Below are 13450 nucleotides of genomic sequence, written 5' to 3'. Positions count from 1 at the left end.
AAGTTATCTATTGAAGGGGGAGAATTCATTATGATTGTTATTTTTGTTTTAATTTCAGTTGCTGTATGCCTGCATATCTTTGTTGAAGTGCAATGATGCTGTTAACTCACAATGTGTTATTGGTATTGCTGGTGTATTGCTTGTTGGTCTTTCTGTAGCAGCTGGTCTTGGCTTATGTTCTGTTTTGGGCATCAAGTTTAATGCGTCCACAACACAAGTAAGTAGCAATTTTGTTTCATTTGTTTTTCCTTACCTCATTTTATGTATGAAAACATTTATTTGGTTATTTATTTAGTCTCAAAATTAAAAGTAGAGTTTTGTGGTGAAATTGTGCTGATTTATTATATCAGCAGAAATCATTTGGTTAGAGTTTAAAAATTTGGATGAGGTCATATGTTGAGGCAAGATGAAAGAAGGACAGATATTTATATATCTAATGAATTTATTGTATACAATGCTCAGGTGCACTTACAACTCATCAGAAAAAGTAACCAAAACTGCATAAACAGTACATAGAATATGCACAGGAAGTGAACAATGAAAAAGTCTTTAACAAAAAAAGAAAGAAAGAAAGAAGAAACAGGAGTGGAGGACGTCAGGTGTACTGTTAGCAAATTTCTGGAAGCATGGAAGCTCCTTGTCTAAGAGAGAGAATTTATATACTGTAAAATATACTCACACCTCCCAATTCATAAATATATAATGTGAAACACAGGATTTATTGATTTTTTTTTTATTATTATTTTCCAGATTGTTCCATTTCTAGCTTTGGGTCTTGGAGTTGATGATATGTTCCTCATAGCTCACACCTATGCTGAAAATAGCAATAACATTCCTTTTATGGTATGTATTTACATATATTTGTATATCTTTCTATATATATATGACTTTGTTTCACATCTGTTCTTCCATGCAAGTATGGCTCAGTTGGGGAGCATTTGAGGCAGCATTTTTACCCCTTGGTGCTCTATTTGTTACCAATGTATACCTGTTTTTCATTTAAGGGATTTATTATTCAAGAGGAATTCAAATGTTCAAAGCTGGCATATAATCTATTGATGAGAAATGTCAATAAATATCACCGTAGTCTCTAGTCATAGCTCAGTGTAGTCTGTAAGCATTCACACAAAACTTAATACATGCATGCACACACACACACACACACACATATACATATGTGTATGTATGTGTCTATGTACAATGGACTATTTAGCCATATTACCAATGGAAACATGGTAGATGTAAAAAGTGCTTTATTAATTAATCAACAGAATACTACAAATGAGTAAGCAGTTTCTTTGTATGTTAAATTTTATTTTTATATCTATTCATGCTGCCAGAGATGCACGTAAGTATTTCTTTGCTCTCTTCCTTTTCACTCATTGCACCTTCTTCATGTTCAAATGGTTGGACTTTTTTTTTGGTTTTCTTTAGTTTCATATATTTTTTTTTATTCTTTTTGCTGGTATTTATTTTGTTCTCTATTTATCAAATGGCTAGGTCCATCTTGATGGACAAATAAATGTCACAAGATAATTTTATTCAACATAACCATTTACCCATGATCCCTAGCCAATACATATATGCACATATACACACCACACATGCATATATGTGCGTATATATATATATATGATGATGATGATGATATATATATATATAGAGAGAGAGAGGGTGGGCCAGGGACAGACAGACAGCTATATTGTGTTAATAAAAGTCTTGTATTTTCTATCATATTTTCAATATGGGACGCTTTCTCTCATGTCATTATTTTAATCTGTTTTGAAATTTACATCTTTACTATACATACACACACATACATACATACATACACATAATAGTTATTGAATTATTTCAATGTTGCATTGCTTCAAGTGTACAAATAAGACTTTATTTCAATTTTCCTTCACTTCTCTGAGTTGCTTATTTTGTGCATTTATTCAGGTGACAAGTACATCATATGTGTGTGTGTACTTATATATACATGTACATATATATATATATATATATATATATATATATATATATAATATGTATATATATATATATTATATATATATATATGTATGTATATTAATTTATTGAATCTCACTAATCTGTATACATTGATAGATTTCTCATGAAATTCCTTGCTTGGGACACATGAAACCTTAGCTGAGTAGGTATAGGTGGTTTCCATCAATACAGATTTTCGACATCAGTCTTTTTAACATCATTATAGAATTATCCATCTTCCCACAATAAATCATGTCACATTCATTGCATCTTTTTTCTTCCCTTATTTCAGGAGCGGACTGGGGAATGCTTGAAAAGGACTGGTGTTAGCGTTTTACTCACCTCTGTCACCAACATCATGGGTTTTCTGGCTGCTGCTATTATCCCTATACCAGCATTAAGGGCTTTTTCTCTTCAGGTCAGTACATATAATATATAATCGTCATCATCATCAGCAGCAGCAGCAGCAGACATCTTTGTTTCATTCTTCTATGCTAGCATGGACTGAAAGTGTCTTGTTCACCAGTTTCTTTACACTTCATATAACCACTTGTAATCACTTTTGATTACAGTGGTTAGAGCGCCGAGCTTATGATCGTGAGGTTGTGAGCACGAATCCTGGACCGAGCTGCGTGTTGTTCTTGGGCAAGACACTTTATTTCACGTTGCTCCAGTTCACTCAGCTGTAGAAATGAGTTGCGACGTCACAAGTGCCAAGCTGTATCGGCCCTTGCCTTTCCCTTGGATAACACTGGTGGCATGGAGAGGGGAGGCCAGTATGCACTGGTGACTGCTGGTCTTCCATAAACAATCTCGCCCGAACTTGTGCCTGGGAGGGTAATTTTCTATGGTGCAATCCCATGGTCTGTGTCATGACTGAAGGGGGTCTCAGAACATAATTATCATTTAACATTTTTGTTCCATGTCGACATTGGTTGGACAGTTTGACAGGTTCAACATCTGTAAATATATAAATGCAAAAACGCACACATACACATGAAGGGTATTGTAGTTCCCTCCATCATTTGTTGGCCCAGGACTCTAGTAGAAAGCATTTGTCCATAATGTCATGTATTGGCACTGAAATCACATGGCTACTAAGTGAACTTAATCACAGCCATGCCTGCTCCTCTCTGTGTGTGTGTGTATGTGTAATACTAGAAGTTTCTCTGCATGTTTCAGTTAACCCTAGTGTAAGAGTGAGTGTCTCTACGTGAGATATAGGGAATGGATGATGTCAGTAATAGAGGGGAAGGGGGAATATGTGTATGTGTATATATATGTATCTACCTATATATAAATTTTATATATAGATTGTGTGTATATATATATATATATATATATATAGAGAGAGAGAGAGAGAGAGAGAGAGAGAGAGAGAGATTCTTCTTATATATATGTAGAGATTCTTCTAGAATTTATGTATATGCATACATATAATAGATACATGCATACACACACACACATACAAATATATGTATGTATGTAAAATTCTAGACACATCTCTACATGCTCTTGTTTATTCTTGTGTAAGAGTGGGTGTTTCTTGGTGAGAGAGATGTGTTAGGTTGGTGGCTGTAACAGAGGGTAGTGGTGGGGACAGAGAATATATGTGCAGATGTTGTATGGGGGTGGGGGCCCCGGAGCAGGGAGGGTGTCCACAGGGCTTAGTGGATTAAGAAGTGAAAGCAGGGCCACCCACCACCACACTTTGATGATGATGATGATGTTGATGATGGTGGTGGTGGTGGTGGTGGTGGTGGTGTTCTGCCTGCTGTTTCAACTGTCTCAAATGTTTTAACACTATCAACCCATACATCAATTTCCTATCACTCAATAACACCATCATTGCCACCACCAACGCTTTTTCTTACATCATCATCATCATCATCATCATCATCATCAACAATAACAGTATCATTCTGCTGCTCCTTCTCAATCTTTCTGTCACTTGTTTTGTTGGTCTTTTTTTATTTTATTCTTAAGAAGTCATATTTGGGTCAGGATAGTTTTCTTCACCAGTATACCATCACAAGCACCACCACCACCCTTTCTTCTCCAAACTACTTCTACTACTACTACTACTACTATTTGTGGTAGTGACAACTAACTCCCACAATTACTACCACTGTAGTAATATTGCTACAACTGTCACCACCACTACTACCACCACTACTATTTCTAACAACAACTAAGACCACTGCCACTATTAAGAAATGGAGAACTCTATCGACATGATAGAGATAGCAACCAAATTTTCCTTAAAACGTTTTCTAATGTCTTGGAATAGAGTAAGAAATGTTAGATACTATAGATGTAGGAATCCATGGTCATAGCTGGAATTTCTTTTGACCATAAGTCTTAATCGATCAGGACTGACTTGTGACTAGCCAAAAGTGATGACCCCCCCCCCTACTGTTATTATATGCTTCCACCATTACATTTGCACTACCTTCAAGAACAGTACTGACATGTTTTCACTTTCTCTAGCACCACCAACACCACCTTTGCCTCCATCTATTTACACTGTCCAAACAATAATAATATCTGATTTTAGTTTCGACACAAGGCTACCAATTTTTGTGGGGGTGGGTTAGTTGATTCAATGGACTTCAGTATTCTCCTTGCACTTTATTGCATCGCCCACCCCAATATTTGATGCTGACTGGTAATAAAGTCACAATTTTGGCTAGGAAAAAAAATCGCAATTAATTTTTGGAATCTGGACCCCTCCCATCCCCCAAGGAATTTTCATCTTGGCAAAATTTGTACTCAAAACAAAAAAATCAGAAAGAATGATGATTTCAATTTTTGGAATGAGGACAGTAATTTTGGTGGAAGGGTAAGTCGGTTACATCGACCCCAGTACTCAACTGGTACTTGTTTTATCGACCCCGAAAGGATGAACGGCAAAGCTGACTTTGGCGGAATTTGAACTAAGAATATAAGAGCATTTTGCCCAGGTGCTAATGATTCTACCAGCTCACTACCTTAAAGCCAGAAAAAAATACTGATTTCAAATTTTGGCACAAGACCAGCAATTTCAGGGAAGGCATCATAAGTCAATTACATTGACCTCTGTACTCAACTGGTATTTATTTTATCAATCTGGAAAGAATGAAAGCTAAAGTTGGCCTGAACTATTTTGGTGGGGGACTTAGAGCATAAAGATGGATAAAATGTCACTAAACATTTTGCTCCAGGTGCTAATAGTTCTGCTAACTCACTGCCTTAAGGCCAGAAGAAATATATTGAAAGCTATTTTGTCTGGTGCTCTGGTGATCTGTCAGTCCACCAGCTTAACAGTCACACTAATGTTACAATTGATCTGCATATCATTACTACTGATGCTAATTGTAATAGTACCACCCACACCTATACTTCTAGGTACCTAGATGCAACTTGGCAATCATTTAGCACTTACACATAATGTGCCACCTGTTTGTATACACCTGTAGTATTTATTCTACTTATCTGTCAGTCACCTTACATCATCATTATTGAGTTTCATTCTTCATTAATACACCACCTGTCAGTACTCAATGTAGTGTGACACCAGTAAGAACTTACTTATTGTATTATAGTGTACCACCTGTTGATATTTACATGTAGTGTTCTGCCTGTAAGGGTACATGATTGTAACGTTCCACCTGTCAGGTGCATACATATAGTATTCCATCTGTTGGTTACCTTTCATCTTTGCTGGGGATGACTTTTGTGATGGAAGGACTGGGAAAAGTTGTTAGCGTGAGGTATGAGAAATATATTTGCTTATTGTCACTTCTCGTTATTAACAAATAACCGAGAACTTTGGCAATGTGCTATGCTTGACAGTCCCCATCAAGCCAAGTGCACCTGTGCTGGTGGCACGTAAAGAACATCTTTTGAATGTTGGGCCTCACAGAAGCAAAGTGGCTGAGTTCCTTTTGAGCATCGGGCCTCACAAATGCAAAGTGGCTGAGTTCCTTTTGAGTGTTGGACCTCACAGAAGCAAAGTGGCTGAGTTCCTTTTGAATGTTGGGCCTCACGGGAGCAAAGTGGCTGAGTTCCTTTTGAGCATTGGGCCTCACAAAGGCATAGTGACTAAGTTCCTTTTGAGTGTTGGGCCTCACAGAGGTTAGGTAGCTGAGTTCCATTACACTCTCAGAGTGGTTGGCGTTAAGAAGGGCATCCAGCCATAGAAAACCATGCCAAATCAGACTGGTGCCTGGTGCAGCCTTCCAGCGTACCAGCCAAGTCAGACCATCCAACCCATGCCACCATGGGCAATGGATGTTTAATAATGATGATGATGTGAAAGTACACAAAAAACACTAATGTGCAAACACATGTTCATATATGCATACTCATGCTATTCTCATGCACTCTAATAATTACATATATAGACACACAACACACTCTCACCATCTCTCTTCCTCTCTCTCTCTCTCACACACACACATATACTTGTTGCACATTTGTATACATGATCATACATCTAGATCTACACATATAAATGTAATATTTATGAATGAAAGATTTTATTTTTGAAATAAATTCTCCAGGTTTATCCTTTATATTCCATGTGTCTGTGGAATAACGTTAAGGAGTTTAAACAAATAGGGAATGAAAATAATGATTTCATGTAACTTTGTGTGTGTGTGTGACTATTTTATGGGATTTTTTTCTCTTCCCAGTGACTTTTCCTAGATTCTTAAAAGCCAAGCTCTCTCCTCTCCTTTTGTGTCAGCCAATCATCCCTTCATCTCATTCCCATCTACCATGGTTGTGGAAAAGGCCTATTCTTCTCTCCCAGCATTGCCTGTCACTAGGTCCCTTCTGACTTTGATGGCTTGTAGGTCAACAGAAGCCCCTATTTTCTTTTCATTCATTTCACTTTCTGCCTCTCTCTCTCTCTCTCTCTCTCTCTCTGTCTCTATCTATCTACCTATCTCTCTCTTTCTCTCTCTCTCTCTCTCTTACACCTGCAGCTTTTTTTTTTATTTACTTACCTATTTATCTTGTGATTCCCTCAATCTATATATCTTTCAATCCGCCTATCTATATTGTTCTATCTACCTATCTATATCTAATTGTGACTTTTTTTTTTCCTATCTTAAAAGTATTTGTCTCTCCTCCTTACAGAAGAACAAGGATTAGATTAAGTGTCCTGAGCTTAGGTGGGATGAGACACAATAAGGATGATGGAAAAGAGGAAATGGTTAGATAGACAGATAGCTGTACAGATAGACCGACAGACAGACTAGCAAGTAGGTAGGAAAATAGATAGAATTTGGGAGGGAAAGGTGGGTAGAAGGTATTTCTTGATTTCTTTTCCATCTTTTCTTGCCTCTCTCTCTCTCTCTCTTTCTCTTCATATCTATCTATCTGTCTGTCTCCCTTTACTTCTCTTTCTCACTATGGCTGTTATTTCCCATGATGCTCTGCAGTTTTGTTTATACAAGTCTCTGAAAGAGGACAGCCTGTGTGATACTGTAGGGGTTGTATGGCAAAGAGGCCTAGGAGCAGTAGTAATCTACCCTCACCTCCTACCCCTCTTAACTCTTAAAGTACTCCCACCACTATTCAGGTTACTACTGTTCTACACCACCACTACCACTGCCCTCACCCTTATTTTGCCACCACCCTCTCCTCTTCCTTTCGCCCCCAAACCTATCTCAGGATATACTTTTAGCCCTGCTGCTGCTGTGACACTTATCACCACTATAGTTACTGTTGTTGTTGTTACTAATACTACTACCACCAATACCACTAGCATTTGTTGTGTTGTGGTGGTGGTAGTAATTGTCTTGCTTGTTCCCCCTTTTGGTTCTGACTACTACTACTTCTACTACTACCACCACCACCACCACTACTATTACCACCACTTCCACCACCACTACTACGACTAAGTTGTCCAGCTCTACTCCAAATTTGTTTTTTTAATTCTATAGTAGTGTATTAATTGTGTTGTAATAGTAACCCTATTAACTACAGTAGTGGCTGTGGTGGTGGTGGTGGCGATGGTATCCCCCCCATACTATTTCTCAGCAACAGTAGTCACATGGTCTATCTCTCTCATACACGCCACTAGCTGAGGGTGAGATCCACCACTACACCACAGAGCCTCTATTGCCACATCAGTTATATCACTTAAACCCACCTTTTTAACAATAGGAATTCATTTGTGGTGGGTAGTTTCTCCAGAATACCCATTACGCCACTTGTTGCAGTCCCTTCACCACTTCTTTGCATGTGGCTTCGTGGTTAGGGTGTTGGACTCATGATCATAAGATTGTGGTTTCAATTCCTGGACGAGGTGGAGCATTGTGTTCTTGAGAAATACATTTTATTTCATGTTGCTCCAGTCCATTTAGCTGTCAAAAATAAGTAATCCTGCAACTAACTGGTGTCCCCTTCAGGTGGGGAATAATATACACCATGAGACCAGGAAACAGATTCTTATGAGTTGGTATAACTCGAGAAAGTAGCTTTACTTTTTTTTTTTTTTTTTTCGTATTCTTAACTGGTCTGGTCTGGTCTTCTTTCATAACCTCCTTCCTCTTGGACTGCTTGATTTTCTTTAACCCTTTTGATACCAACCTGTCTAAGACTACCCCTTGTTCTATGATACAAACTTTCTGTTTTAAGGTGGTTTAAATTAAGACCATCCATTAAGATCTTCATGTTGACCAATGTATCCTTCTCTTTTGAAGATCGTAAGATATGCTCTGAGAAAGTTTTCACTACTATTTCAAGGAAGTCAAGTGTTCACACATAGGCTCCCTTGTCTCATTTACCAGTGGATTTAATGATATGATTTAACCCCTTAGCATTTAAACCAGCCATATCTGGCCAGAAGTTTCTCCCTTCTTTCTGTTCAAACCAGCCATATCTGGTTTCTCACACCTACCCTACAATGTCAATCTAAAAATGAACAACCACATCATCAAAATTTCACAGCTTTTAGATGATTAATACAAAACAATTGAATAACTAAGCCTTACATTTGACAGAAAATATCTGAAGGTTAGAGGGTTACCAATGCTCTAGTGATGGCTCTCAATTTTTACCAGTAGTGTGCCTGTGGTAACTCTGGATTTCATTCTTTGCTGGTGATGTAGCAGAGGTAGTTCTTCTATAGCAGTGTTGTAATGACGTGACAAGTTGTAGCCTTCATCCTTTACTGGTTTTATAATGGTTCTTATATTCCATATGAGTAGATTTTTTCTTTTATCTATTGCTTGTTTCAGTCGTTGGATTGCAGCCAAGCTGAAACACCACCTTGTAGTAGTTTTAGTCAAAACAAACTGATCCCATTTTAAGTTCGGTACTTAATCTATTATTTTCTTTTGCTGAACTGCTAAGTTATGGTGACATAAACAAACCAACGCCAATTGTCAAGCAGTGTGGGAGGCAAACAGACAACACACACACACACACACACACACACATATATATATATATATATATATATATATATATATATATATATATATATAGACATATACGATGTGTTTCCACACAGTTTCCATCAATCAAATTGACTCACAAAGCATTGGTCAGCTTGGGACTATTCTAGAAGACACTTGCCCAAGATGCTACAAAGTGGGACAACCCGAAACCATGTGGTTTCCTGTACTAAATCTTTTTAAAATTTATATGAAATGTATATTCCTATCAAAATAGCAAGGAGTATACGTCTCTCTCTCCCCCCCCCCCCAACATTCAACTTCATGTCACCATTTCATGTCCATTTTTGCCATGTACTACCATAAACTATTGTGCATATTATGTCATACTATATTTCAACAATTGTTTATTTCAGGCTGCAATTCTTGTGTTCTTCAATCTTAGTTCTATCCTTCTGATCCTGCCTGCAGTTGTTAGTTGGGATTTAGTTCGGCGTGAAGATAAACGAATTGATGTATTCTGTTGTTTCCAAAGGTATTTTTCTTCCTCCACTCTTTCTCTCTTTCTTTCTATAAACAACTTTGCTTAAATTACTGAGTTTCAAAACAGTTATTTTATATTATTACAAGCTTTATGTCACCTATTTGAAGCATTAAGATTTTAATTAAAAGCAACATGCATTTACATAATTGTTCACCCTGCTAGAAATAGTAACTATATCTCCCTCAGGTCACATCTTAGAAAAGAAGCACACATTGAATAATTTAGGTGTGCGCATACAACGCAAAGTAAGATTGTTGATTAGATCTGCTTAACCCTTTCGATACCAACCTGGTTTAAACCGCCTCTGGCTCTGTAGTACAAATGTTTTATTTTCATAAGGTTTGAATTAAAATCTTTCACCAACACTTAGTCACAATTAATGTTCCTAACACTAGCTTAATGATAACTAAGTTGTTTTGCTAAATTCTTTGTTATATTTAAAATAATTGAGAGAAAAACAAAGCATCTAAAAATAAATACAGTAACGGAAGGGTTAATCCTGCCTGCCCCTAAACTAAACCATAATAACGAAAAAATGTGACAAATCAGAATAATTCTGTAGAAAACATTATTATACCAAGATTCATAAACCAAATTTTCTTTCCAACAGTTCTATGGCCAACCAAGTGATAGAATTACAACCACAAAGGGACAGTGAACACAGTTTATCACATTTTGGTTTCACTTCAACACACCTGAGCATCCCAAATACCTCATCAAGTGTTGCTATTCATCAGACCGTAACTAAAATTTCTGTTAATGGCTCTCAGCCAGTCACCTGTTTAGCAATGCAGCCAACAGAACGTGTTGTCAATCAAAGCCACTCAACAAAGCCAGTACATTCAGAAAAAACACAAAAGGCCCCTGTTCCAGAAAAACATTCAAAGGCACTTGTTCCAGAAAAACCTCAAAAGACCCCTGCTCCAGAAAAGCCCCTTGTCTCAGAAAAAACTCCAAATGCCCTTGTTCCAGAAAAATCTCCATGTGTCCTTGTTCCAGAAAATCCTACAAATGCCCTTGTTCCAGGAAAACCTTCAAATGCCCTTGTTCCAGAAAAATATCCAAGAGCCATTCTTCCTGAAAAATCTCCAAAACTCCTTGTTTCTGATAAACCTCTGAAAGTCCTGTTTCCAGATAATTCACTCAAGTCAGTACTCACTGAAAAACCACCAATTCAAAATCCTGTATATCCTCCAGGTAAGCCTGAATTTATTTTTATATATTTCAGGGCATCCAGTTGTAGAAACTCTGGTTCAATGAATTCTACTTGATCCATGCAAGCTTGGAAAAATGGATGTTAAAATGATGATTGTGTGTGTGTGTGTACATATTCTTCCTTTGTATGTGTGTATCTGTCTGTAGATTGAACAGTGAAATTATTATTTGTGAAAGATGAAAGGAAATTTTCAGTGGAGACCATAACCTCATTCTTCAATTTCTGTTTGCAGCATGTCCATCCAATACATCGTCTCGTCAGTGTTTGACACCAATTGACACTGTCTCATTCAAAGATTGTTGGCTACAGATGCAGCATGAATGCTTCAACTTCTCGTTAGCAAATATTGTTAAGAATCATTACGGGCCATTTCTACAGAAGACACCAACAAAGGTGGGTTTAGCAACACAAGTGACATTTGTTGTTGCTTTCCATAACTGTTTCTGATATTGGGTTGTCTGGAAAGTTTGTGCCGATTTATAGTAGCTTACCTTTCGACTTATTTTAGAACATGGTTGACTCCATAAAATAGGATTTTACTACACTTCCATTTAGAGCACAGTTTAAGCTATCTTTTCGTGGAAGAAGGTTTATGTTCCTATAACCTGTGTTAATTCTGTAACCCTTTAAAATGGAAGATAAGAAAGTTCGTTTTCAGCACTTGATGCTTTGGGAACCAGACAAAATTTACTGCAGCTCGACTGGGATATGTTACCCCACCCTCCATATTCACCAGATATTGCTCCTTCAGATTTCCACTTATTCAGGTCTCTGCAGAATAGTCTTAATGGTAAAAATTTCAATTCCTTGGATGATGTAAAAAGATACCTTGATGAATTCTTTGCTATGAAACCATCTCAATTCTGGGAAGAGGGTATTTTCATGTTAAAGGAAAGATAGAGACACATTGTGCAACAAAATGGTTCATATTTGGTTGATTAAAAATGTAATGGCAAGTATTTATTGACCTTTTTCTTTCCTTTAAAAATCGGCACAAACTTTCCAGACACACCAATTGTTATGATCTTTGTGTTTGTTATTGCTTAGTTTCAGATCAACCGTGAGTACTAACACACTTAATGTAGTGAGCATATAATGAGAAAGAGCAATCAATATGTTATAATTTACAATTAAAAATTTCTGCAATATTTTATGGAAACCTAAATTTTTTCATTGATTTATATTTAGAATTGGGATGATGAAAGACTGATGCTATTGTCCATATGTCCTTTATATCATACATATTTCTTTATTTCCAGGTTTTCACTATTGTAGTATTTTTGATTATCACACTCATTGGCATTTATGGCATCACACTTGTGGAAGACGGCTTAGAACTCACAGACATTGTGCCACATGGAACGGCCGAGTACAACTTCTTGGAAGCAAAATCCAAATATTTTGGATTTTACAACTTCTTTGCTGTGACAAAGGTTAATAAATATATAAGTATTTCTACATTTCTCTAATGACCTGCTTTTCATGACAGTGTCCTGTCCCTTACTCATTGGTCAGGATGGCTAGATCCTGACATTTCTATATAGATCTCCTTTTTGGTTCAGTCCTTTGTATGTTTACAACACATGTATGACTGCATAGTTAAGAGGTTTGTTTTACAACTGTGTGGTTTTGGTTTTCGATATGGGTTTAGTTCCACTGCATGACAACTTTGGCAAGTGTCTCTGGTTATAATCTTAGCTTCATCAAAGCCCTGTAATGGAAATTTGGCAGAATCTGACTATGAAGGCAGTCATAAATTTCATTAGGTGTTCTTGTTTTACCAAATTGTATTAACAACTATTTTCTTATACTTGCATGAGTAAGATAAAATATCTGTTAGATCAATTATTTTTACAACCAGATGGGTGACATTCTTCCATTAATCATCCATATTATGTGAAAGTTTCAATCAGGCAAACTTACTCAGCAGAGTTAAATGGTTTGCTCAGGAGCACAGCATAACAGCAATAGCAAGATCTGAAGTTGTGCATGCACATGTGCTCAAAAAGTGCACAGTACCTTAACTGTGCAGCTCCACTCTCATTTGTTTAAAAAGAAAAAAATTAAGATTTTGTACTTCATGAATAGAATGAAGCAAGATCAATCAACTACTTTGCAAACACCATACCTGCACACATACTCTCTCTCTCTCTCTCTCTCTCACACACACACACACTCATATAGGCAACCCGCTACAGGCAAATAACCACATAATAATAATAATAAAACATTGTGTACAGTACTCAGGTGCACTACAACTCATCTAAAGTGTATGTAATAGAACCAAGCAAAACCACTGAATAT

General features: G+C 37.0%; 1 protein-coding gene across 2 annotated transcripts in view; it reads left to right on the top strand.

The window, feature by feature from the left end:
- The window catches only part of LOC115214132 (protein patched homolog 1), a 121101-nt gene that overhangs the window by 95094 nt on the left and 12557 nt on the right, over nt 1–13450 (top strand). For both annotated transcript variants that reach the window (XM_036504765.1, XM_029783193.2), the window contains exons 13-19: nt 59–217; nt 751–843; nt 2288–2413; nt 9803–9921; nt 10541–11127; nt 11379–11539; nt 12406–12579. In XM_036504765.1, coding sequence (XP_036360658.1) covers nt 59–217; nt 751–843; nt 2288–2413; nt 9803–9921; nt 10541–11127; nt 11379–11539; nt 12406–12579 — 1419 coding nt within the window. The remainder of the gene's footprint in view (nt 1–58; nt 218–750; nt 844–2287; nt 2414–9802; nt 9922–10540; nt 11128–11378; nt 11540–12405; nt 12580–13450) is intronic.

Source organism: Octopus sinensis, linkage group LG7 (genome assembly GCF_006345805.1).
Source record: "Octopus sinensis linkage group LG7, ASM634580v1, whole genome shotgun sequence".
NCBI lineage: Eukaryota > Metazoa > Mollusca > Cephalopoda > Octopoda > Octopodidae > Octopus > Octopus sinensis.
Note: the sequence above shows the minus strand (reverse complement) of the source record. Positions and strands in the feature narration are given on the sequence as shown.